At 40.4% G+C, this 23,829-nt stretch overlaps 1 protein-coding gene across 1 annotated transcript in view; it reads right to left on the bottom strand.

Moving 5' to 3' along the window:
• The window catches only part of LOC124798543 (activating signal cointegrator 1), a 128,199-nt gene that overhangs the window by 92,284 nt on the left and 12,086 nt on the right, over window positions 1–23,829 (bottom strand). Inside the window, exon 2 of the mRNA XM_047261994.1 lies at window positions 12,370–12,488. Coding sequence (XP_047117950.1) covers window positions 12,370–12,488 — 119 coding nt within the window. The remainder of the gene's footprint in view (window positions 1–12,369; window positions 12,489–23,829) is intronic.

Below are 23,829 nucleotides of genomic sequence, written 5' to 3'. Positions count from 1 at the left end.
TGTGATGGAGAAATTGTGACGAAGTTTTTGCTGCCGAATGTTGCACCACTTCTACAGTCGATGGACCAGGGTGTGCTGCAAACATAAAAACTGATTTACAGAAAACAATTTTTAAGAATGCTGATCCAAGATAATTGCATTCCTTTAGTGGGCAAAATAGAAAAGACCAATGTGAAGGATGTTGTTTATAGGGCCACTGAGGCATGGTAGAATATTTCAGAAAATACACTGAAAAAATCGTGGAGAAAACTGTGGACATCTCTTGAATTTCAGGACAACCTAATTGAAAATGAAGAGGAAAATCTACTACAAATGATACAGACAATCCCCGGATGTGAAGAAGCTAGTGAAGGAGGTGTAGATTGAGTGGATGGCAGTGGATGATTTGATGTTTATGAGACGAAGGCGCAACTATGCGACATATAACAGACTATCTTCATTACGCCAAAAAACAATGACTGAATTTTTGTCACATAAAAAGTAGGGATAAAATGTCCACTGCATTTTAGTAACTTTGACAGCTTTTCTATCATTGTTATGCATTGTTTAATCCTAATGTTTTCTTGCCAATTTTTCTAATATGGTTTATTGTACTGTGTAAATTAAAATAGTATGTATGTACAACAGTTTACCACACAGTTTTCCATATTTAGACTAACAATTTTCATGTTCGGCTTAACCGAACGTTCGGATTACCAGGGTTCGGATTAGCAGGACTCTGCTGTATTTTTCTACTGTTCCACTCTCGAACAATGCACAGAAAAAATGAACAATTACATCTTTCTATGCAAGCTCTGATTTCTCTTATTTTATTATGATGATCTTTCTTCCTTGGTATGTGGGTGCCAATAAAATATTTTCGAGTTTGGACGACACAGTTCGTGATTGAAATTTCGTGAAAAGATCCTGCCTCTGTTTTTATGATTGCCATCCCAAATCGCATATCACATCTGTGACACTCTCATTACATTTCATGATAATACAAAATAAAACTGCCTTTCTTTGAACTTTTTCAATGTCCTCCATCAATCCTGTCTAATGTGATCACACACCACGCAGCAGTACTCCAGAAGAGGATGAACAAGTGTAATTTAGTATTCCCTCTTTCAGAGGGTCTCTAAAACTTCCTTCGAGAATGCAGATATCCCTTCTTTTTTACTCAATGAGTTTCCGTCAATTGCTATGAACTCTGACCTTTCTACAGTAAATCACAAATCCAATCACACAACTGCGATAATATTCTGTAGGCACAAAACATGATTAGAAACTGCTTGTGAGGAATGGGTCAAAAGACTTCTGGAAAGTTAGAAAGATGGAAACAATCTGAGATCCCCAGTCGATAGCACAATGGTGTAAAGTGAATGAAACAAAATTACTGGTTCCAGAATGAAATTTTCACTCTGCAGCAGAGTGTGTGCTGATATGAAACTTCCTGGCAGACTAAAACTGTGAGCCGGGCAGAGACTCGAACTCAGGACCTTTGCCTTTCGCGGGCAAGTGCTCTACAAACTGAGATACCCAAGCACAATTCACACACTATCCTCATAGCTTCAATTCTGCCAGCATCTTGTCTCCTAGCTTCCAAACTTCACAGAAGCACTTGGCCACAAACAGCAAAGGTCTTGAGTTCAAGTGTCGCTCCAGCACACAGTTTTAATCTATCAGAAAGTTTCAAAACTACTGGTGTATACAGCCCACCAAAAGCTGGTGGACAGTTTAATAGTGTAGCTGGTCAGGATGGTCCTTGTGACCTCGAAAAGGAGATTAGTGTTTAACATCCTGTGGACAACAAGATCATCAGAGATGGAGTGTAAGCTCATGTTGGGAAAGGAAATTGGCCGTGACCTTTCAGAGGAACCATCTCAGCGTTTGCCTGAAACGGTTTAGGGAACGGACACAGATTTGAACAGTTGTCCTCCCGAATGCAACTCCAGTGTGCTATCCTTACTGTATTTGGTGATGTATTTTGGATGCAAATTCAAATCCATATTTATTACAGAAGTGGACATATATATGTAAGTAAGTATGTATGTATATCTAAAAACAAAGATGATGTGACTTACCAAATGAAAGTGCTGGCAGGTCGACAGACACACAAACAAACACAAACATACACACAAAATTCAAGCTTTCGCAACAAACTGTTGCCTCATCAGGAAAGAGGGAGGAGAGGGAAAGATGAAAGGATGTGGGTTTTAAGGGAGAGGGTAAGGAGTCATTCCAATCCCGGGAGCGGAAAGACTTACCTTAGGGGGGAAAAAGGACGGGTATACACTCGCACACACACACATATCCATCCACACATATACAGACACAAGCAGACATATTTAAAGACAAAGAGTTTGGGCAGAGATGTCAGTCGAGGCAGAAGTGCAGAGGCAAAGATGTTGTTGAATGACAGGTGAGGTATGAGTGGCGGCAACTTGAAATTAGCAGAGATTGAGGCCTGGTGGATAACGGGAAGAGAGGATATATTGAAGAGCAAGTTCCCATCTCCAGAGTTCAGATAGGTTGGTGTTAGTGGGAAGTATCCAGATAACCCGGACGGTGCAACACTGTGCCAAGATGTGCTGGCCGTGCACCAAGGCATGTTTAGCCACAGGGTGATCCTCATTACCAACAAACACTGTCTGCCTGTGTCCATTCATGCGAATGGACAGTTTGTTGCTGGTCATTCCCACATAGAATGCGTCACAGTGTAGGCAGGTCAGTTGGTAGATCACGTGGGTGCTTTCACACGTGGCTCTGCCTTTGATCATGTACACCTTCCGGGTTACAGGACTGGAGTAGGTGGTGGTGGGAGGGTGCATGGGACAGGTTTTACACCGGGGGCGGTTACAAGGGTAGGAGCCAGAGGGTAGGGAAGGTGGTTTGGGGATTTCATAGGGATGAACTAAGAGGTTACGAAGGTTAGCAGGACGGCGGAAAGACACTCTTGGTGGAGTGGGGAGGATTTCATGAAGGATGGATCTCATTTCAGGGCAGGATTTGAGGAAGTCGTATCCCTGCTGGAGAGCCACATTCAGAATCTGATCCAGTCCCGGAAAGTATCCTGTCACAAGTGGGGCACTTTTGTGGTTCTTCTGTGGGAGGTTCTGGGTTTGAGAGGATGAGGAAGTGGCTCTGGTTATTTGCTTCTGTACCAGGTCGGGAGGGTAGTTGCGGGATGCGAAAGCTGTTGTCAGGTTGTTGGTGTAATGCTTCAGGGATTCCGGACTGGAGCAGATTCGTTTGCCACAAAGACCTAGGCTGTAGGGAAGGGACCGTTTGATGTGGAACGGGTGGCAGCTGTCGTAATGGAGGTACTGTTGCTTGTTGGTGGGTTTGATGTGGACGGACGTGTGAAGCTGGCCATTGGACAGGTGGAGGTCAACATCAAGGAAAGTGGCATGGGATTTGGAGTAGGACCAGGTGAATCTGATGGAACCAAAGGAGTTGAGGTTGGAGAGGAAATTCTGGAGTTCTTCTTCACTGTGAGTCCAGATCATGAAGATGTCGTCAATAAATCTGTACCAAACTTTGGGTTGGCAGGCCTGTGTAACCAAGAAGGCTTCCTCTAAGCGACCCATGAATAGGATGGCGTACGAAGGGGCCATCCTGGTACCCATGGCTGTTCCCTTTAATTGTTGGTATGTCTGGCCTTCAAAAGTGAAGAAGTTGTGGGTCAGGATGAAGCTGGCTAAGGTAATGAGGAAAGAGGTTTTAGGTAGGGTGTCAGGTGATCGGCGTGAAAGGAAGTGCTCCATCGCAGCGAGTCCCTGGACGTGCTGGATATTTGTGTATAAGGAAGTGGCATCAATGGTTACAAGGATGGTTTCTGGGGGTAACGGATTGGGTAAGGATTCCAGGCGTTCGAGAAAGTGGTTGGTGTCTTTGATGAAGGATGGGAGACTGCACGTAATGGGTTGAAGGTGTTGATCTACGTAGGCAGAGATACGTTCTGTGGGAGCTTGGTAACCAGCTACAATGGGGCGGCCGGGATGTTTGGGTTTGTGAATTTTAGGAAGAAGGTAGAAGGTAGGGGTGCGGGGTGTCGGTGGGGTCAGGAGGTTGATGGAGTCAGGTGAAAGGTTTTGTAGGGGGCCTAAGGTTCTGAGGATTCCTTGAAGCTCTGCCTGGACATCAGGAATGGGATTACCTTGGCAAACTTTGTATGTGGTGTTGTCTGAAAGCTGACGCAGTCCCTCAGCCACATACTCCCGACGATCAAGTACCACGGTCGTGGAACCCTTGTCCGCCGGAAGAATGACGATGGACCGGTCAGCCTTCAGATCACGGATAGCCTGGGCTTAAGCAGTGCTGATGTTGGGAGTAGGATTAAGGTTTTTTAAGAAGGATTGAGAGGCAAGGCTGAAAGTCAGAAATTCCTGGAAGGTTTGGAGAGGGTGATATTGAGGAAGAGGAGGTGGGTCCCGCTGTGATGGAGGACGGAACTGTTCCAGGCAGAGTTCAATTTGGATAGTGTCTCGGGGAGTTGGATCATTAGGGGTAGGATTAGGATCATTTTTCTTCGTGGCAAAGTGATACTTCCAGCAGAGAGTACGAGTGTAGGACAGTAAATCTTTGACGAGGGCTGTTTGGTTGAATCTGGGAGTGGGGCTGAAGGTGTGGCCTTTGGATAGGACAGAGGTTTCGGATTGGGAGAGAGGTTTGGAAGAAAGGTTAACTACTGAATTAGGGTGTTGTGGTGCCAGATTGTGTTGATTGGAATTTTGAGGTTTTGGAGGGAGTGGAGCTGGAAGTGGGAGACTGAGTAGATGGGAGAGACTGGGTTTGTGTGCAATGAGAGGTGGTTGAGGTTTGCTGGAAAGGTTGTGAAGGGTGAGTGAGTTGCCTTTCCGGAGGTGGGAAACCAGGAGATTGGATAGTTTTTTGAGGTGAAGGGTGGCATGCTGTTCTAATTTGCGGTTGGCTTGTAGGAGGATGCTCTGAATAGCCGGTGTGGATCTTTCACCACAATACCACTCCTTTTAATAGATTTACACGTTTTTTCGAAATTTTGCCGAATTTCTCCGTCCTTTAACGTGTTTTAGCGGCAACACAACCACCTAACCTTCATGCACATCGCTGTCTACCAACCCAAGTTCACCACAGGATCAATGTAACCAACACTTTTTCGCCTTTTTTCATACCAGATCTCAAGTTACTTTCTAGTTCATCCTTATCTCTCGCCATATATTTTTATCTTTCATTTTCATTTCAACCTCATGTTACACTTTCCACCTTCTACTACCATGTCACGCTCACAACACCCCCACAACGACCCCATTAAGTTTTATTTACATTCCCTCCGCATACATGCCTTCACCCTAGCCAGATTACACTCGCATATTTTATTTTCTCAGGCTTGTCTGACATTTGGCATAACCCCCAAAGGCCTCACACTTAAAGTTCCCATCTCTGGCTGCAACCCTTCTTTCCATCAGTCCCTATACCAGTTCCAAACTGAACAATCCATTGCCCTCACCCACCTAATCCTTCACCTACACATCAACTCAGCCAATGAACACACCCGTCAACTCCTATCCTTAATAAAAGTCCTCAATCTTTCCTCTCCCACATCCACACCGGCTATTCAGAGCATCCTCCTACAAGCCAACCGCAAATTAGAACAGCATGCCACCCTTCACCTCAAAAAACTAACCAATCTCCTGGTTTCCCACCTCCCGAAAGGCAACTCACTCACCCTTCACAACCTTTCCAGCAAACCTCAACCACCTCTCATTGCACACAAACCCAGTCTCTCCCATCTACTCAGTCTCCCACTTCCAGCTCCACTCCCTCCAAAACCTCAAAATTCCAATCAACACAATCTGGCACCACAACACCCTAATTCAGTAGTTAACCTTTCTTCCAAACCTCTCTCCCAATCCGAAACCTCTGTCCTATCCAAAGGCCTCACCTTCAGCCCCACTCCCAGATTCAACCAAACAGCCCTCATCAAAGATTTACTGTCCCACAATCGTACTCTCTGCTGGAAGTATCACTTTGCCACGAAGAAAAATGATCCTAATCCTACCCCTAATGATCCAACTCCCCGAGACACTATCCAAATTGAACTCTGCCTGGAACAGTTCCGTCCTCCATCACAGCGGGACCCACCTCCTCTTCCTCAATATCACCCTCTCCAAACCTTCCAGGAATTTCTGACTTTCAGCCTTGCCTCTCAATCCTTCTTAAAAAACCTTAATCCTACTCCCAACATCACCACTGCTGAAGCCCAGGCTATCCGTGATCTGAAGGCTGACCGGTCCATCGTCATTCTTCCGGCGGACAAGGGTTCCACGACCATGGTACTTGATCGTCGGGAGTATGTGGCTGAGGGACTGCGTCAGCTTTCAGACAACACCACATACAAAGTTTGTCAAGGTAATCCCATTCCTGATGGCCAGGCAGAGCTTCAAGGAATCCTCAGAACCTTAGGCCCCCTACAAAACCTTTCACCTGACTCCATCAACCTCCTGACCCCACCGACACCCCGCACCCCTACCTTCTACCTTCTTCCTAAAATTCACAAACCCAATCATCCCGGCCGCCCCATTGTAGCTGGTTACCAAGCCCCCACAGAACGTATCTCTGCCTATGTAGATCAACACCTTCAACCCATTACGTGCAATCTCCCATCCTTCATCAAAGACACCAACCACTTTCTCGAACGCCTGGAATCCTTACCCAATCCGTTACCCCCAGAAACCATCCTTGTAACCATTGATGCCACTTCCTTATACGCAAATATCCAGCACGTCCAGGGACTCGCTGCGATGGAGCACTTCCTTTCACGCCGATCACCTGACACCCTACCTAAAACCTCTTTCCTCATTACCTTAGCCAGCTTCATCCTGACCCACAACTTCTTCACTTTTGAAGGCCAGACATACCAACAATTAAAGGGAACAGCCATGGGTACCAGGATGGCCCCTTCGTACGCCATCCTATTCATGGGTCGCTTAGAGGAAGCCTTCTTGGTTACATAGGCCTGCCAACCCAAAGTTTGGTACAGATTTATTGACGACATCTTCATGATCTGGACTCACAGTGAAGAAGAACTCCAGAATTTCCTCTCCAACCTCAACTCCTTTGGTTCCATCAAATTCACCTGGTCCTACTCCAAATCCCATGCCACTTTCCTTGATGTTGACCTCCACCTGTCCAATGGCCAGCTTCACACGTCCGTCCACATCAAACCCACCAACAAGCAACAGTACCTCCATTACGACAGCTGCCACCCGTTCCACATCAAACGGTCCCTTCCCTACAGCCTAGGTCTTTGTGGCAAATGAATCTGCTCCAGTCCGGAATCCCTGAAGCATTACACCAACAACCTGACAACAGCTTTCGCATCCCGCAACTACCCTCCCGACCTGGTACAGAAGCAAATAACCAGAGCCACTTCCTCATCCTCTCAAACCCAGAACCTCCCACAGAAGAACCACAAAAGTGCCCCACTTGTGACAGGATACTTTCCGGGACTGGATCAGATTCTGAATGTGGCTCTCCAGCAGGGATGCGACTTCCTCAAATCCTGCCCTGAAATGAGATCCATCCTTCATGAAATCCTCCCCACTCCACCAAGAGTGTCTTTCCGCCGTCCTCCTAACCTTCGTAACCTCTTAGTTCATCCCTATGAAATCCCCAAACCACCTTCCCTACCCTCTGGCTCCTACCCTTGTAACCGCCCCCGGTGTAAAACCTGTCCCATGCACCCTCCCACCACCACCTACTCCAGTCCTGTAACCCGGAAGGTGTACATGATCAAAGGCAGAGCCACGTGTGAAAGCACCCACGTGATTTACCAACTGAGCTGCCTACACTGTGAAGCCTTCTATGTGGGAATGACCAGCAACAAACTGTCCATTCGCATGAATGGACACAGGCAGACAGTGTTTGTTGGTAATGAGGATCACCCTGTGGCTAAACATGCCTTGGTGCACGGCCAGCACATCTTGGCAGTGTTACACCGTCCGGGTTATCTGGATACTTCCCACTAACACCAACCTATCCGAACTCCGGAGATGGGAACTTGCTCTTCAATATATCCTCTCTTCCCATTATCCACCAGGCCTCAATCTCCGCTAATTTCAAGTTGCCGCCACTCATACCTCACCTGTCATTCAACAACATCTTTGCCTCTGCACTTCTGCCTCGACTGACATCTCTGCCCAAACTCTTTGTCTTTAAATATGTCTGCTTGTGTCTGTATATGTGTGGATGGATATGTGTGTGTGTGTGCGAGTGTATACCCGTCCTTTTTCCCCCCTAAGGTAAGTCTTTCCGCTCCCGGGATTGGAATGACTCCTTACCCTCTCCCTTAAAACCCACATCCTTTCGTCGTTCCCTCTCCTTCCCTCTTTTCTGATGAGGCAACAGTTTGTTGCGAAAGCTTGAATTTTGTGTGTATGTTTGTGTTTGTTTGTGTGTCTGTCGACCTGCCAGCACTTTCATTTGGTAAGTCACATCATCTTTGTTTTTAGATATATTTTTCCTACGTGGAATGTTTCCCTCTATTATAACTAAGTATGTCTGTATGTATCTATGTTAAACATCTCCTCCTAAACCATATGGTTTATTTCAAGCAAATTTGGTACACATATTCCCACATATTATTTAGTATCTGGAAAGAAATAGTATGAGGGTAAGAACCAGCAATTTCCTAAGGGGTGGAGATGATAATGTGGAGAGAGAAGGGGGGAGGAGATGAGATTGACAGATAGAAGGTGAAACGGACAGAGAAAGGGAAGAGGAGGATATGGATAGGGAGAGGGGGGAGGAGATGGACAGAGAGTGGGGTTGGAGGAGGAGGACATGGAGACAGGGAAGTGGAGACTGACTTATAGGGGGAAGGAGCAGGTGGGCAGAGAGACAAGGGCAGGAGCAGATGGACAGTGAGAGGGGAGAGGAGCAGATGAACAGAGAGTGGGAGGGTGGTGGACAAAGAGAAAGGGGGTAGAAGGGTTTGGGATGGGGAGGGAGGGAGGGAGGGAGGGAGGAGGAGGAGGAGGAGGAGGTGGTGGTGGTGGTGGGCAGAGGGGGGGGAGGGGGAGGGGGAGGAGGAAGAGGAGGTGGTGGTGGTGGTGGTGGTGGTGGTGGTGGTGGTGGTGGTGGGCAGAGGGGGGGGGAGGGGGGGGGGGAGGAGGAGGACAGAGAGAGGGAGAATGAAGAGATGCACTAATAGAAGATTTGAATAAATACATACCCACAGTTTGCTGAGTATTCAGCTAGTAGTATAATAAACATTAAGCTCACTGATGTACTGAGTAATATATTCTTTAAAATGCATAGTAAGCTCAGACATTAGATTAATAGACACATGCACACTACAACAGATTACGCTGTAATCAGCAAAAATTTTATAGGTAACAAAACTTACAGTAACTTACAATTTCATTATTCTAACCACTTTTGTCACGTAATAGAGTACCAAAATGCAACAGCGTCAAAAAACAAACTCTGAATAATTTAAACACTGGTGCCTTTAAATACAAACTAGCAGAGGAGAAACGAGATTCTGTGCACTAAGTGGAAGGGTCCAACAACAAATGGAATGAATTCTATTCAATTCTGTTGAGTCGTTATGACTATTGTTGTCCTGTCAGAGAAATCCAGAAGATGGTATAACGGTGTAAAAACGGAAATATTCTAGACTGAAATTCCCTTCATATCTAATAAGACTCAGACAGAATATACACGATCTAAACCTGCATCATAAAGATACTGCTCTGCAGATTTTTTAAGGCAGAATACAATTAGGATCAGGAAACTTTTATAATTGAAATTGTTAATCTTACGAATCAGAGTAACAGTAAAGGAAAGTAGTCTGATAACTCAAGTAAACTTCTGGGAGCTAAATGACAAATGTTGTAAATGTCCCAACAAACTGAACATGTAACCATTCAGAATTAGGCATGATTTTAACACTGTGAAAAATTCAATACTGTATTTTATATCTTCGGTGATTATTTCTCTTCTCCTAAGTTTTGAATTTACAGAGATAAATGAACAGAAAGAATGCAAAATAATCAACATGCAAAAGAAAAAAAATATTCATCTGGACAGGAAGGCATTTCCAGGGCAACTACTAAGCTGTGCATAAAAAGGAATCCCACAATTTACCTACGTGACAATCGCAGAGGAAACATATCCAACTGTTCTAATCTTGAGTGTTTTATGCTTTAGATTCTCAGCACAACTTAAGAAAAAAATAAGCACAACCACAGCAGTTACACAGTTCTTCCATTAAGTGTACTGTTTGTTGGGCCTGAGGATGCCAACTGCAAGTATATTTTTGGACTTAACAAAAGCTTTCGACTTAGTAAACCATAAGTTACTTCTAAAAAACTCAAGTTATATTCAGTCAAAGATCCATCCAGTTATCTTCTAGCAACATATCAACTAAATCCTATGCAATACAATAAACTCTCAAATGAATTACATATTATTACTAACTTTCTACCCAACAGTGAAATAGTAATGCACGCTGAACCTCTGGCCTCAATCCTCTGTTTGTTTCTCTTCCTTGTGCATACAGGGTCCGTCTTGGAACCCAGATGTGTGTGTACTGGGGAGTAAAGCTGAGTGATTAGCCTCAGAGAATGGAGGGTGGCCCAAGTTTGTCCTTTACAGTTGGAAGTTAAGTTGTCCTCAGTTGCCAATCTGTTCCAGACCTCAACTTCATTTTGAGATGGGTTGTAAATTTCAACACAACTGACTCCATAACAGAAAAAAGAGGCCACCTGGCCCTGACAATACAGCACACATGTCCGAACACAACGAACAAATTGTGGGTGTGTGCAATACAGAACTATAAATGGTCAGTTCCCTCACATACTGTGGGCATTACATGATGATGCTCTAAACCACCTCCACCCAAGCACTTCGATGTTACAGTTGGACAGTGAGAAGATACAGTTTTAACAAGGTGGCGCAACTGCATACACAGCTTGTAATTAAATGACTGTCTTACAGAATCTGTTTCCAGGCCAGGCCACATTATCTCCATATATGGCAATCTTCACTGGCTTCCTCACTTCCCTGATATTTTTGTGAGGATATTTCAAGTCCAAAGTATATGTTAAGTAGCAACATCGTCTTGAAGATCTGAAGGTGATAACCAAAGAGGAAATCATTTGTATTCCATGAGAGATGTCAATTGATGAGTTTTAAGGACAGGCTAGAATCATGCACAAAGGTAAACAGCCATTATGTGTACTATGTGATCTTTGAAATGTAAATGAAACAATGAAATTATCAACATAAACCATATATAGCAAAAAAGTTTTGTTGAGCAAAACTGAATAAGTACATCTTATTTGAAAAACCACATGATTCCCATGATGAACCTTGTATTAATGACAATGCACAATCTCTTAATTCCCATGCAATAATTTTGTATGTGGAAGAATCCCTAGCAACTTTTATCTCCTTGGCCAGTTCACAAAGATAGTCCCTAGGCAAACATTAAAAATAGTATACAATGGACTATTTACCCCCTTCTTAACTACAGGACTGAATTATTGGGCTGTCCTGCTGACATTCACTTAAAAAGAGTATTGCTTGTTACGGAAGAGCATGCCATAAAGTGTTTGTGCGGCACTAATAATCAATAATTTATTTTTTATAGATATTTAAACTAATTACATTTTCATGACTCAACAAACTGAAGTTATCGGGTGCTGTGATATACATGATCACAAAACTAGACAAAATATAACTACTTCCTGCAAAGAAAAAAATTAAAACAACAGGTTGGAACTGATACATCAACAGTTTGAACAACAAAACTCTCTAGTAATTACTTTCAATAAAATTAAAATTTTTTTTCTGACAGAAAATTGTTACATTCATTCAATGCATTTTAAAATACTCCTTGTGATATGAACCAGTAGCTCATCTGCAATACCGTAATAAATGTATAAAATAGATGTAAAATGCAACCAGTTTTGCTGCTAATACTTATGAGGTTTGCAAAAGCCATTGATGGCTCTGAGCAAAGAAAATATAAATAAATTTTAAAAATTCTGCAAACTTCTCAAACATATGGTAATGATTATCTTCACACTTTCCATTGTTTATATTCCACCCAGGCCTTTCCAATATTTCATTGAACCAGAAATACATATATTGTTTTACACTTTTAAAAATGTAGGTGCTTATTAGAAGTATTACTTAAAAATATACTTCATAACTTTATATGTCAAGGAAACAATTGCTTACAAATGTGCCCTTCCACACAGTAATAAAAATGTTTGAGCATCATATCATATCAGTAATTTTCTCTCTCTCTCTCTCTCTCTCTCTCTCTCTCTCTCACACACACACACACACACACACACACACACACACACACACACACAATGAAGGGAAGAAACTTACCACCATGACGCCTTTGAAGTAATTCTGTGTAGAACTGAAGATGTTGAGCATCATTCAGGTTTATCAATGTACCCAAGTACTCTTTCAAATCTCTTGGATTTTCTATTGACACAATATACCTATGGAAAAGGAACAATTACTTTTGGTTGTTACTATAATGGAAATACAAATACACAAACTGATTAACATATCCCACTGGAATCAAAATAGAAGAAAGAATACACTGATACACACTTATAAAAAGGTAATTTGGTCCACTTCAATTAATATTGGTGTTACAACTACAATGTTCACAAAAAATTTGAGAAATTAATTATGCAGTGTGATAAAGAAAACAATGAATACATTTCTCCATACTTCAATTCCTACATCACATTCATTTGCGAAAAGTAAATCTTCAATTCCTACGTCACATTCATTTGTCAAAAGTAAATCTCATTTCCTGTTAGCATCCACTGCAAGCACAGACAAGCATAGTTTGGAAAAGCCACAACTAACACAAAACAGGATTATAGAGGGCTTGAATAGTTTGGTATTTCTTTCTGAGGTTACAAAAAACTCGTTTCAAAATTTGGCATCAAAAACATTGTGCTTGTAATCCACCACAGTAACTGATCTCTTCATACTAGCCAACTAAATTAGTTTCAAATCTGATGGTAAGCTACAAATCTTATCAGCTCTTTTAGTCTTCAGAGTTGGTGGTTTATGAGATAGCCGAGAAGTAACAAATTACTCATTTGTGACCATCTTCAGCTCTCCACACAGTTTATTCCATTACTTTATTCATGAGAATACATCCCCAGTTCTCAAAGTGAATATTTGCCTACCTATGCATTTAGCAGTCATATTGTTGGTCTATCAAACTTTATGTTAGTGACATAATGTATTTTCTACTGAAATAGTTCCTGGAGCAGTTCCTACTGAATTACAAAAGCCATTTCACTATCACAATATCAACAGATTTTATCTGTTTTACATATGTACTACCAAAACTTACTGCTAAGCCATTCCACTATCAAAATATCAACAGATTTTATCTGTTTTACATATGTACTACCAAAACTTACTGCTTTATCTCTTTCACACCTAACACCTTGCAAAAGTTTACACACCTCGGTGGCTGCAAGAATTTTCCATTAGTGACATATCATACTTCAGCTCTTCCTTTCTTCTTTCTCTCTTTATCTTCTCCAGTAGTTTATATATTGTGGTAAAACCAATATGAAGTAATAGTGTAGTGAATTTTTGTGACAAATTCTTAAGCTGAAATGCAGTAAGATTGTTTTCAACACAATATTTTTTGGGCCTTCACAAGTAATGAGATTAGTCTTACCTAATGTAGAAAAAAAAAACATTTTCTGACTCTATTAACCTAAACTGATTTCTCAAAGGTAGTTGGTATGTTGCCTTTGATGACAGATAATAATTCTGGAGTTCTCACGTGTGATATGCAATATTAGCAGTCTTTGGGAACCGTGAAACAAGTACATTTACCAACTCCATGACTGTGCTGTACAACTATTGTATACGTTGTATGGGTGAATATAAGTAGCCAAGTTTTCAGTAAACATTGCTGCACTAGAGTCACGTTTAGACCTCAACAGGCAGTCAAAATGTGTGAAGAAGTTGTCCATTAAATTCCCAAAGGAATTGTGCAGGCATTTACTTCAGATTATTCTGAACACACAATAGAATTACTAATTGGTAGACCAACAGTTTAGGTACTGCAAAAACTTGACACATTGAGTAATCAGAGGTTGTGAACTGGTTATGACACGAAAGAGTTCAAATAATGGTGCTAATAAGTTATAATTACAGTGACCATGGCAGAAGTTGAACTCTTTCGATTACACCCTAGTAAAGTATGTACACCTACACAGGCTTCATCAAACAGCTATAAAAAGCAAAATTTACTAGATACAGAAAAATGACAAGTAAGATGTGTGTTGGGAAAGGGGGTTTGTCATGTAGGAGACACACTGGACCACATATTTGCATATATACTGTTCAATATAAGTTTTTCTGGGCTGGGGCATGATCACTGATATCTATATGGAATGAGGCACTAGACTTGGAGTCTGTAGGATTGTGAGAAAGGCAGTGCCAAGTAAGTGCAAGACCATTGGTGTGGCAGCTGTGAGAAGCAATAAGAAAGGGGCTAACAGTGTAAAACCTGTGGACAGGAAAAGGAGGATGTGACTGTTCTCTAATTTAGAATTGTGGGTTATATATAGACACACACACACACACACACACACACACAAACACACACACATATATATAAAAGGGGGGGGGGCATGCAAGGGATCGCAACTATGAGGATGTAGATGGAGTAGGGTGAAATATTCTGGAATTAAGACTGGGGATTTCATGAGACATTAAATGTGTCCATTGACTTCTGGGGAGAGGTTTCAACTCACCAATACTCAATGTCACCTTTGACCTGTGAAGTCATGGTTGTGATTTACACTGTTATGTGTGCATCATATTGAAGTGTTGTTGTGGATTGAGAGGAGGGCATTGTAGTTGACAGCAGTAGTTTTAGAAGAGCACACATTGGCTTAGGTGTAGCATGTTGTAATGTCACCTGTCAGTTATTCTTGATGTTTGCAATCAGAAGCACTTTAATGGCTTGGAAAAAAGACTAGTGAGAAGTGATGACCTGAGACATTTTTATGACGATCCAAAGCTGGCTTATATTGAAAAGAACTGTGTAGGGTTGATTCCAACAATAGAATCTGTGGAATCATTTTATTAGCATCACAACTTTACTTACATGATAAAAGCAAGAGAGCACTAAATGGTGAACAGTCTTTGAATCATGACAGATATAATTCAGGCCTTTCTGTAGCTCAGTCTATACCTCGATGAGAGATCCTAATTTGATTATTCGTAATGGGTCCCATAGCCATCACTTGATTACGTAAATGCAGCATACTTCCACTTATGCTGCACTTATTTACACTAGTATTTCATTCCACAACTAGTTTTGGCTATTTTTAAGCCAGCATCCAGTATTTACCTAGAAAGTCGTGCCATAGGTATACAAGTGACAGCACATTCACATTAAATGATTCTGTTCATTTTAATTTACTAATTTAATTGCTGTTGATGGTTTGACAGACAGTTGGTGCACTGTTCCCACATGCACCAAAAATTTGCCAAACCATCAAGAACACTGAAATTTGTAAACCAAAATAAACAGAATCACATAATGTGAATACGCTACCATTTTTATATGTATGGCACCTTTTCCTAGCTAACCAAAGTATTAAACCTAAAAAAGGTTAAAACTAGTTGTGGAATGAAGATGTTTAAATAAAAATGGCCTAAGTGGAAAAATGCCACATATTTCTGGTATAAAGTTGATGCTAAAAGGGCTAAGGAAGAAATTTAGGCGCAAGACAAAGGACCGGGAATGAATTTTCACTCTGCAGCGTAGTGTACTCTCACATGAAACATCCTGGAAAATTAAAACTGTGCACTGGACTGGGACGCGAACCCAGGAACTCTGACTTTCGCAGGCAAGCACTCTAGCAACTTACCTACCCGAGCATGACTCGCAACCTGTCCTCACAGCTTTACTTCCACCAGAAACTCGCTTCTTCTCTTCCAAACTTCACAGAAGTTCTCCTGCATAACCTTTAGGTCCAGTACTGCAAGAACAAGGGATATTGCAGAGACATGGCATTCCCACAGCCTGGAGGTTTGTTTCCAGAATTAATTTCCACTCTGCAACAGTGTGTGCAATTGGAAGAGCACTTGCCCATGAAAGACAAAGGTCCCATGTTCCAGTCCTGGTGCAGCACACAGTTTTCATCTGCCAGGATGTTTCGTATCACCACACACACTGCTGTAGAAGGAAAATTCTTTCTGGGAACAACCCCCACCCCCAGGTTGTGGCTAAGCCATGTCTCCACAATATCCTTTCTTCCAAGAGTGCTAGTCCTGCAAGACAGGCAGGAGAGTTAAGTTTGAAAGATGGGAGATGAGGTACTGGTGGGAGTACAGTTGTGAGAACAGGTCGCGAGTCATGCTCGAGTAGGTCAGTTGGCAGAGCACTTGCCCACGAAAAGGCAATGGTCGATGGTTTGGATCCTGGTCCAGCACACAGTTTTAATCCGCCAGGAAGTTTAATATCAGTGCACATACAGCTGCAGGATGAAAATTCTTCCTGGCAATAATCCCCTAGGCTGTGGCTACACCATGGCTCCACAATCTTCTTTCTTCCAGGAGTGCTAGTCCCACAAGTTATGCAGAACTTCCGTGAAGTAGGGAAGGCAATGTTACCTCTTTTGTCTATGCCTTATTTCGAGTATAATTTCTATATATGACTGAGCACTGGAGCAGAAAGATCTCATTTTATACGGTAACTTCCAGGGAAGATAACAAGGCAGTGTCTTTGATAAAATTTAACTCTGCAAGGCGCCTACATTCGTCTGTCACACACAATGAATAAGAAAGACTTCTCTTGTTTGACTTTACGAAATTCGACATCTTGCTGTCTGACTTGGTGGCATGTACCACACTTGTGGAGCATTATTAAAAATAAAACTTAATTTTCTTGAACTTCATAACAGTTGCTGATCTCATTATTTATATTCAGAACCTGATAATTAAATTTTGTAAGAAATTTCAGATCTGGTGTCCAGAGATCAGCAGAATTATTCCTCGGCCACAAATTTTTACTTCCACATCAACAGGATGGCTCAGGAGGTAGTAGGTGGCAACCATGACTGGATCCACTTACCTGTAACCTCCGGGTATGAATAGGGTGAACTCGGAAGGGAAAGTAATTTTTGAAATGATTAATGTGTTCTGTCATCTTACTAGTACCAAGAAACTTACTTCTTTTTAAAATCAAAATCCCAAGAGAGAGAAAACTGAGAACAACAATCTGAGGGAACAAAGAGGCACACCAAAATTACCAATACAAAGATAAGAGAAAAAATGGACTTGATGATGAATCCAAGCACTCTAACAGTTTTAATTTACAGTAGTTAATGTATGCAGAAATTTACCCGACATTTAATTTTCAACAAAAGAAGCCTTCTTGTTGTGGATGATCATGGGTAGAACCGTGACTAATTTGCAAATGATAAGCCACTTTGTCAATAGTCAATCGTGTAAGAGAATCATTTCACGTGAATGCTCAATGGTTTCTTCATTTGTGGCCTTAAACGGTCGTCTGGCTCCTTCATCGAGCGTAACACTTGTGCGAACATTTCGGAATTTTTCAATCCATTTGTAGACACTCCGTTATGGCAAAATACTGTTCTTGTACTCTACCGAAAGTCTTCAATGAATTTCGGCCCCTGATATGCCTTAAGACTACAAAAAAATGGATCACTGAACGTTGCTCTTCTTTGGTGCAAATAGACAGTGGAGCAGCCATGATTAACAGCACGGCAGCAATAACGAAAGTAACCTAGCAGCTTGAAAATTGCAAAGATGTAACAACAAATAAACAAAGCATGTGTCATCAATGTAAAATGACAGTACTACCAAAATAAACAAAAATATAATTAAATTGTGGATAATAATTGACTTATGTTTGAGAGTTGTAATGTGTTTATAATTGTTGTTGTGGACTTCAGTCCTGAGACTGGTTTGATCCAGCTCTCCAAGCTACTCAATCCTGTGCAAGCTTCTTCATCTCCCAGTACCTACATCCTTCTGAATCTGCTTAGTGTATTCATCTCTTGGTCTCCCTCTACGATTTTTACCCTCCACGCTGCCCTCCATGTCTCCCTCGATGTCTCAGAACATGTCCTACCAACCGATCCCTTCTTCTAGTCAAGTTGTGCCACATGCTCCTCTTCTCCCCAATTCTATTCAATACCTGCTCATTAGTTATGTGATCTACCCTTCTAATCTTCAGCATTTTTCTGTAGCACCACATTTCGAAAGCTTCTATTCTCTTTTTGTCTAAACTATTTTAATTATTTTATACTTACATGTACTTTAAATTGGACTGTTCAGTACTTACTTATATTTTACTTTTAACACTTCACAGATTTTTTTCAAATGTTCTACTTATTCTGTATACTTTATAGCACACTCTCATATGATTATAAATGAGACAAGTAGTGGTCCCAAACACCAGTGACGTATTTGGTTGTCAAAGATGCCAAAGATATTGCTTCTTGTGTATTTTTTCTTTGGTTTGGTTATGTGTGCGATTTCTATATTTCTTTCCATCATTGCTAAAAATATATAAAAATATAATTGATATAAAGGTAAAATGTGTAAATATTAAAGACATAATGTCTGTTATGTTTCATTTAAAAGGCTGTTTCACCTTTGGATGAGGATTGCTGAATTTTGTCTGATATTTGTCCCCAATACAGTAAAACAATATATATGCCACAGGTTTGCTTTGAATTTGTTTAAGTGTAATTTTGTCTTTTTATTTACTTTTGTAAGTTTTGTTTATTTGGGAAACAATTTTGTTGGCAATTGTAATGCCATATCCATTGTCCTGTCTTATTAAGTGTGGCAGCTTTTGATTTAATACTGTCTTGACTCACTGAATATTTGTAAACTTCGTTAATGCGAGATGGAATATAGGCTTCTTTGTGGCTTCTATGATGGCAAGATTTGTTGATCACTGTATCTGTGGTTGTAGGTTTTCTGAAGATGTTGAATACATGCGCTGAATTTTCTTTCTCAATTTCTAGGTCTAGAAAATTTATTTTGTTCTTCTCATTACATTCTACTGTGAATGTGATGTTGGGGTGTAGTTAACTGAATTGTGAATGGACTGTTTCTATTTCTTGTTTAGTTACATTCATTAGGACTAGTGTGTCATCAACATATCTTCAGATGTATTTTATTTGGTTGCGCCAAACTATGTGCTCACTGAAGAAATCATTTTCAGTTTTGTCTCGAAACATAGAGGGTGAGTCAGGAGGAAAGGTACATGCTTTGAGATGTGATAGTATTAGTGATTCTGAACAAAAAGCTTCATATGGACATATGCCCTATTGCGAATGGTTTCAGAGATAGAACACATTTAATATCACTTTTGTACTTTTCCTTTAATAACTCGAACACAGCACACTCCAACGAAAATGTGTCTCAGTACACAATTACAGTAAATTAAATTTGCAACAAAAAGGTCCTATTTATTTTTTCTCTAGGATCTCGATGAGATCGCAAGAATATTGCAAACCTCGTGCGACGTGCATTTGCTACTTGCTGCACCTTAAGTACTTTTTGTAGGCCAGTTTGAGGTAATTTTCCAACTTGACAGACCGCAAGTGTCCTGTATCAAAATGTTCATCTTAACTTCCTCTATACAACTGTGGGATCTTGTAAAAAATGATAATGAATAATACAGAAAATAAGTAGAATGTACATTAAAAGTGTTCTATCTTGGAAACCCTTCGAAATAGGGCATATGTCCACATCAAGTTTTTTGTTCAGAAGCACTAATGTTATCACCTATCAAAACACATACCTTTCCTTCTGACTCACCCTGTATATGCTAGAGTGTCAGCAAGATGGTTTCCCTCTGCAAAGCCTTTGTCTTGTTTGCAATATTGGTTCTACTAAATACTGACAAATCTTACCAACATTAACTTTAGTGACAACAAAACAAACTTTACAATAACCAATGCAATAACAGTCAATTGACTTCAGAAACTAAAATCACAAATGCTATTAATACAAAAATAGAAAAGAAAAGATTGTGCTATGTTTCTCAAAACAGACAAAGGAAACAACCATATTAATGAATAAACAAGAATAGAAGACCACAATTTTTAATAAAAATAACCTAAAACGCATTGACAGAGACCAACAAAAAGATTTCATGCATTTATTAAAAAAGAATTTAATAACACAGACATCTTTCTCGACAAAAATGAAAAGTGATGGTGTATAATGATGAATCCATCAGCTGTCAAATTAGAGCAATATAAAAAATACACAAAGAAAACATACCGATCTGGCCTATAGTCAATTTTATGAGCACCCACCCTACCACCTAAGCAAAAAACTAAATGAGATTCTTAACAAAAACTATGTTTATGACAAACAATATAGAATCAAAAATTCAACAGACCTTATACATCAAATAAAAAAAAAAAAAAAACATAAAAATTAGAGGAAATTCTAAATTACTTTCACTGGGCATTACCAATCTATAAACTATCCTCCCAGTCAATGGAAACATCAATGTACCAAAGAAAATCTTTCAAGACACGGGCAAATAGGAAGAGAAGAAATAGATAGATTAATGTCACTACAAGAGGAAAGAGCAAGTTGGCAGCTGACCTAGTTAGGAATTAGATCATACAGAACAACATCTCACACAGCAAAGACCACAAAACGAGGCAGAATAGAGGAGTTCCGATTTAAAAGAACCAATGGCCTGGCCACTGGGGACTTTGTAGACATTTAAAGAAAGATAAATTTGCTGGGGAATTATTAGTGATCATTATGATGAGTGAAATGTACGATGAGATCTGTATAAATTAAGAGCCTTTGACATTACGGGACAGCAATATTAAAATCATTGAGTGAGAGGAATCCAAACCAAACCAGTTAAGTTACAGGCTCTGATTATGTGGAAACACATGGAAGGATGTTGGAAGATCCTTTTGATATTGAAAGTTTGGTTGTGAGTTGTTTGTTGGGAATGAACTAATATCTCATGATTTTATCAAGTGACCTAATACATTTGTGGCAGATCGTTTGGAGTGATATACACACAGTTGTTACAGGTGATCTTTCCTGTATATTGGTGCCAATGAGTCATGTAAAAGGTTTTGTATTTATTGTAGGTTTCTATTTTATGTTATCAGTCCAGTTTAGGTTAATTTGTTATGAACTGAGATGATAATCAACTTTTGAGGGATTGTGTGTTTAGCATTGTACTGAAGCTTATGAGAATTAAGCAGTGTGGACAACAGCAGCAGATATAAATATATAAATCAGAAAATAACAACACACGAACTGGCCTGTAACTAAGCAGCGAATAATGATTTCCAAAGAGACAAGTGAATTGATGTGGTCACTCAACCGTGTGGACAGGCTGGGTGGTTGTGAGCTACTACACAAGAATGATGAGCGCAGTAACATTGTGTGGTAATTTATTGCAAGAACTTGGACTGAAAACTAATTATGGATGCAGTGCATGTTTTTGCTCATTTAAACACTACACTTAACTTGAACGGCAATGTCAAAGTGACGCTAGGACTGATGCAGGAATGGTGGACGTGGTGGTTGTCAGTCCAAAGACTGGTTTGGTGCAACTCTCCATGCTAGTCTATCCTGTGCAAGCCTTTTCATTTCCAAGTAACTACTGCAACCAACATTTATTTGAATCTTCTTACTGTATTCACCCCTCAGTCTCCGTCTACAATTTTTAACTGCCACATTTCCCTCCCATCAAACTGACAACTCCTTAATGCCTCAGAATGTGCCCTATCAACTGATCCCTTCTTTTAGTTAAGTTGGGCCATAAATTTCTTTTTATCCCAATTCAGTTGCATACTTTCTCATTGGTTATGCTGTCTGTCCAAATAATTTTCAGCATTCTTCTATAGCACCATGTTCGCTTATATTCTCTTCCTATTTTAACTGCCAATCAACCACGTTTCACTTCCACACAAGACTGCATACCAAACAAATAACTCCAGAAAGTCTTCCAACACTTAAATTTATATGTGATACCAGCAAATTTCTCTTTTTCAGAAATGCTTTCCTTTCTACTGCCAGATTACATTTAATATTGTCTCTACTTCAGCCATCATCGATTATTTTGCTGCCTAAACAGTAAAACTCATCTGATACTTTTGGTGTCTCATTTACTAACTCCCTCAGTATCACCTGATTTAACTCTACTGCATCCCATTACCCTCGTTGAATTTTTGTTGGTATTAATCTCACAGTCTTTTCAAGACATGGTTCCTTGAGGGAGGGGGGGATTTCATTTATGCTTGTATAAACACGTATTTTAATATAAGTTAGAAACAGCAGGGTGCACGCTTATGACGTAAGTCATGTTATAGTAAAAGCACATTTCATTCCCAGAAACCCATGAAGAAATGTCAAATATTCATTTGCTTAGAATTATATGTTTTACGTATGCATGAGGCACTGACAAACAGATGACTACATGATACAAGAGACCCCCTAATCAGACAACCACAGCCTTCTTACCATCTAAATCAAGATAACATGCACCACTATAATCACTGCACCTGAGCACTCCACCATTGGTTTTATGCTAGTTTTCCTCCAGATAACAGAGGACTACAGGTGGAACAATATCACAAGGCCAAATACTGACAAGTAACAGGAGACTCCAGGTGAAAGAATATTGGCAGGCCAAATATTAATAGGTAACAGATTTGCTTGATGACTTTCAGGCAGCCTTGTACTCACTGAACTTTCTTAATGCCATATCTTTTCATTCTAATGCTATCTTAGATTCTCTACTGACTGCGCATGTCAAATACGAACATTTACAATCTGAACACTTCAGTGCTTTGAAAACATATGTGTGATTTGAGGAATACTTAATGTTTATTGTTTGTCATCTATACTGAACAACAACATTTAATGAATGTACACTTTCCTCTTCTTTTGTCTATGCATTATTTTGACTATGATTTTCATGTATGAAGGTGTACCTGCACATAGTGATGTCGTGAGATACACTGATATCAACTGAAGTTAATAAGGCAATGCTTTTTTGTAATATTTACCTTTGCACGTCATCTACATTCGCCTGTCATGCGAAACAATGAAGAAAGAATTTAACTGTTTGTTAAGAAATTTGACGTACTGCTGTCTGGACTTGGTGGCATGTAGAATGCTTGTGTATCCTTACTAAAACTAAAACATGAGTTTTTCTAACTTCATTGTTGATCTCATTTATTTAAGTTTGGACACCAAAAATTAATTTAGTTTCACATCAACAGGACAGCTATGGAGGTGATATTCTGTTGAGGCTCACTTGCAGCACATTTCTACTATCAGCCATTTCCAAGAACAGGTAGTAGCCCATTTATTAGTGCCAGTACCCTACGGATGGCACACACTATATACAGACTACCACACTATATACAGACGACTGCACGAACAGAAATGGAAGGCAGCTTGATCTCACCCCTATATGCCATTCCCTCCATTTTTCGAAAGTGGAAATAACTTGATATTTTGTAATGATGTACAGGGACTAATGGCAGCTATAGCCAACCATTAACTATAAAAGTGACCAGTGGAGGTTGTTCATCGACTCCTCCAATGTAAGTCTCAAGGGTGTAGTACTGCATAATGGAAATGTATTACCATTGATTCCAATTGGGTATGCGCCTTACGTGGAAGAAACATATAACAACATGAAACAATTGTTATTGCAATTGAACTGTGACAAATCAAATGGCACATTTCCCATAGGCACATTACTTGGGCTGCAACACAGCTACACCAGTTTCTATTGCTTCC

This window comes from Schistocerca piceifrons, chromosome 5 (genome assembly GCF_021461385.2).
Source record: "Schistocerca piceifrons isolate TAMUIC-IGC-003096 chromosome 5, iqSchPice1.1, whole genome shotgun sequence".
NCBI lineage: Eukaryota > Metazoa > Arthropoda > Insecta > Orthoptera > Acrididae > Schistocerca > Schistocerca piceifrons.
Note: the sequence above shows the minus strand (reverse complement) of the source record. Positions and strands in the feature narration are given on the sequence as shown.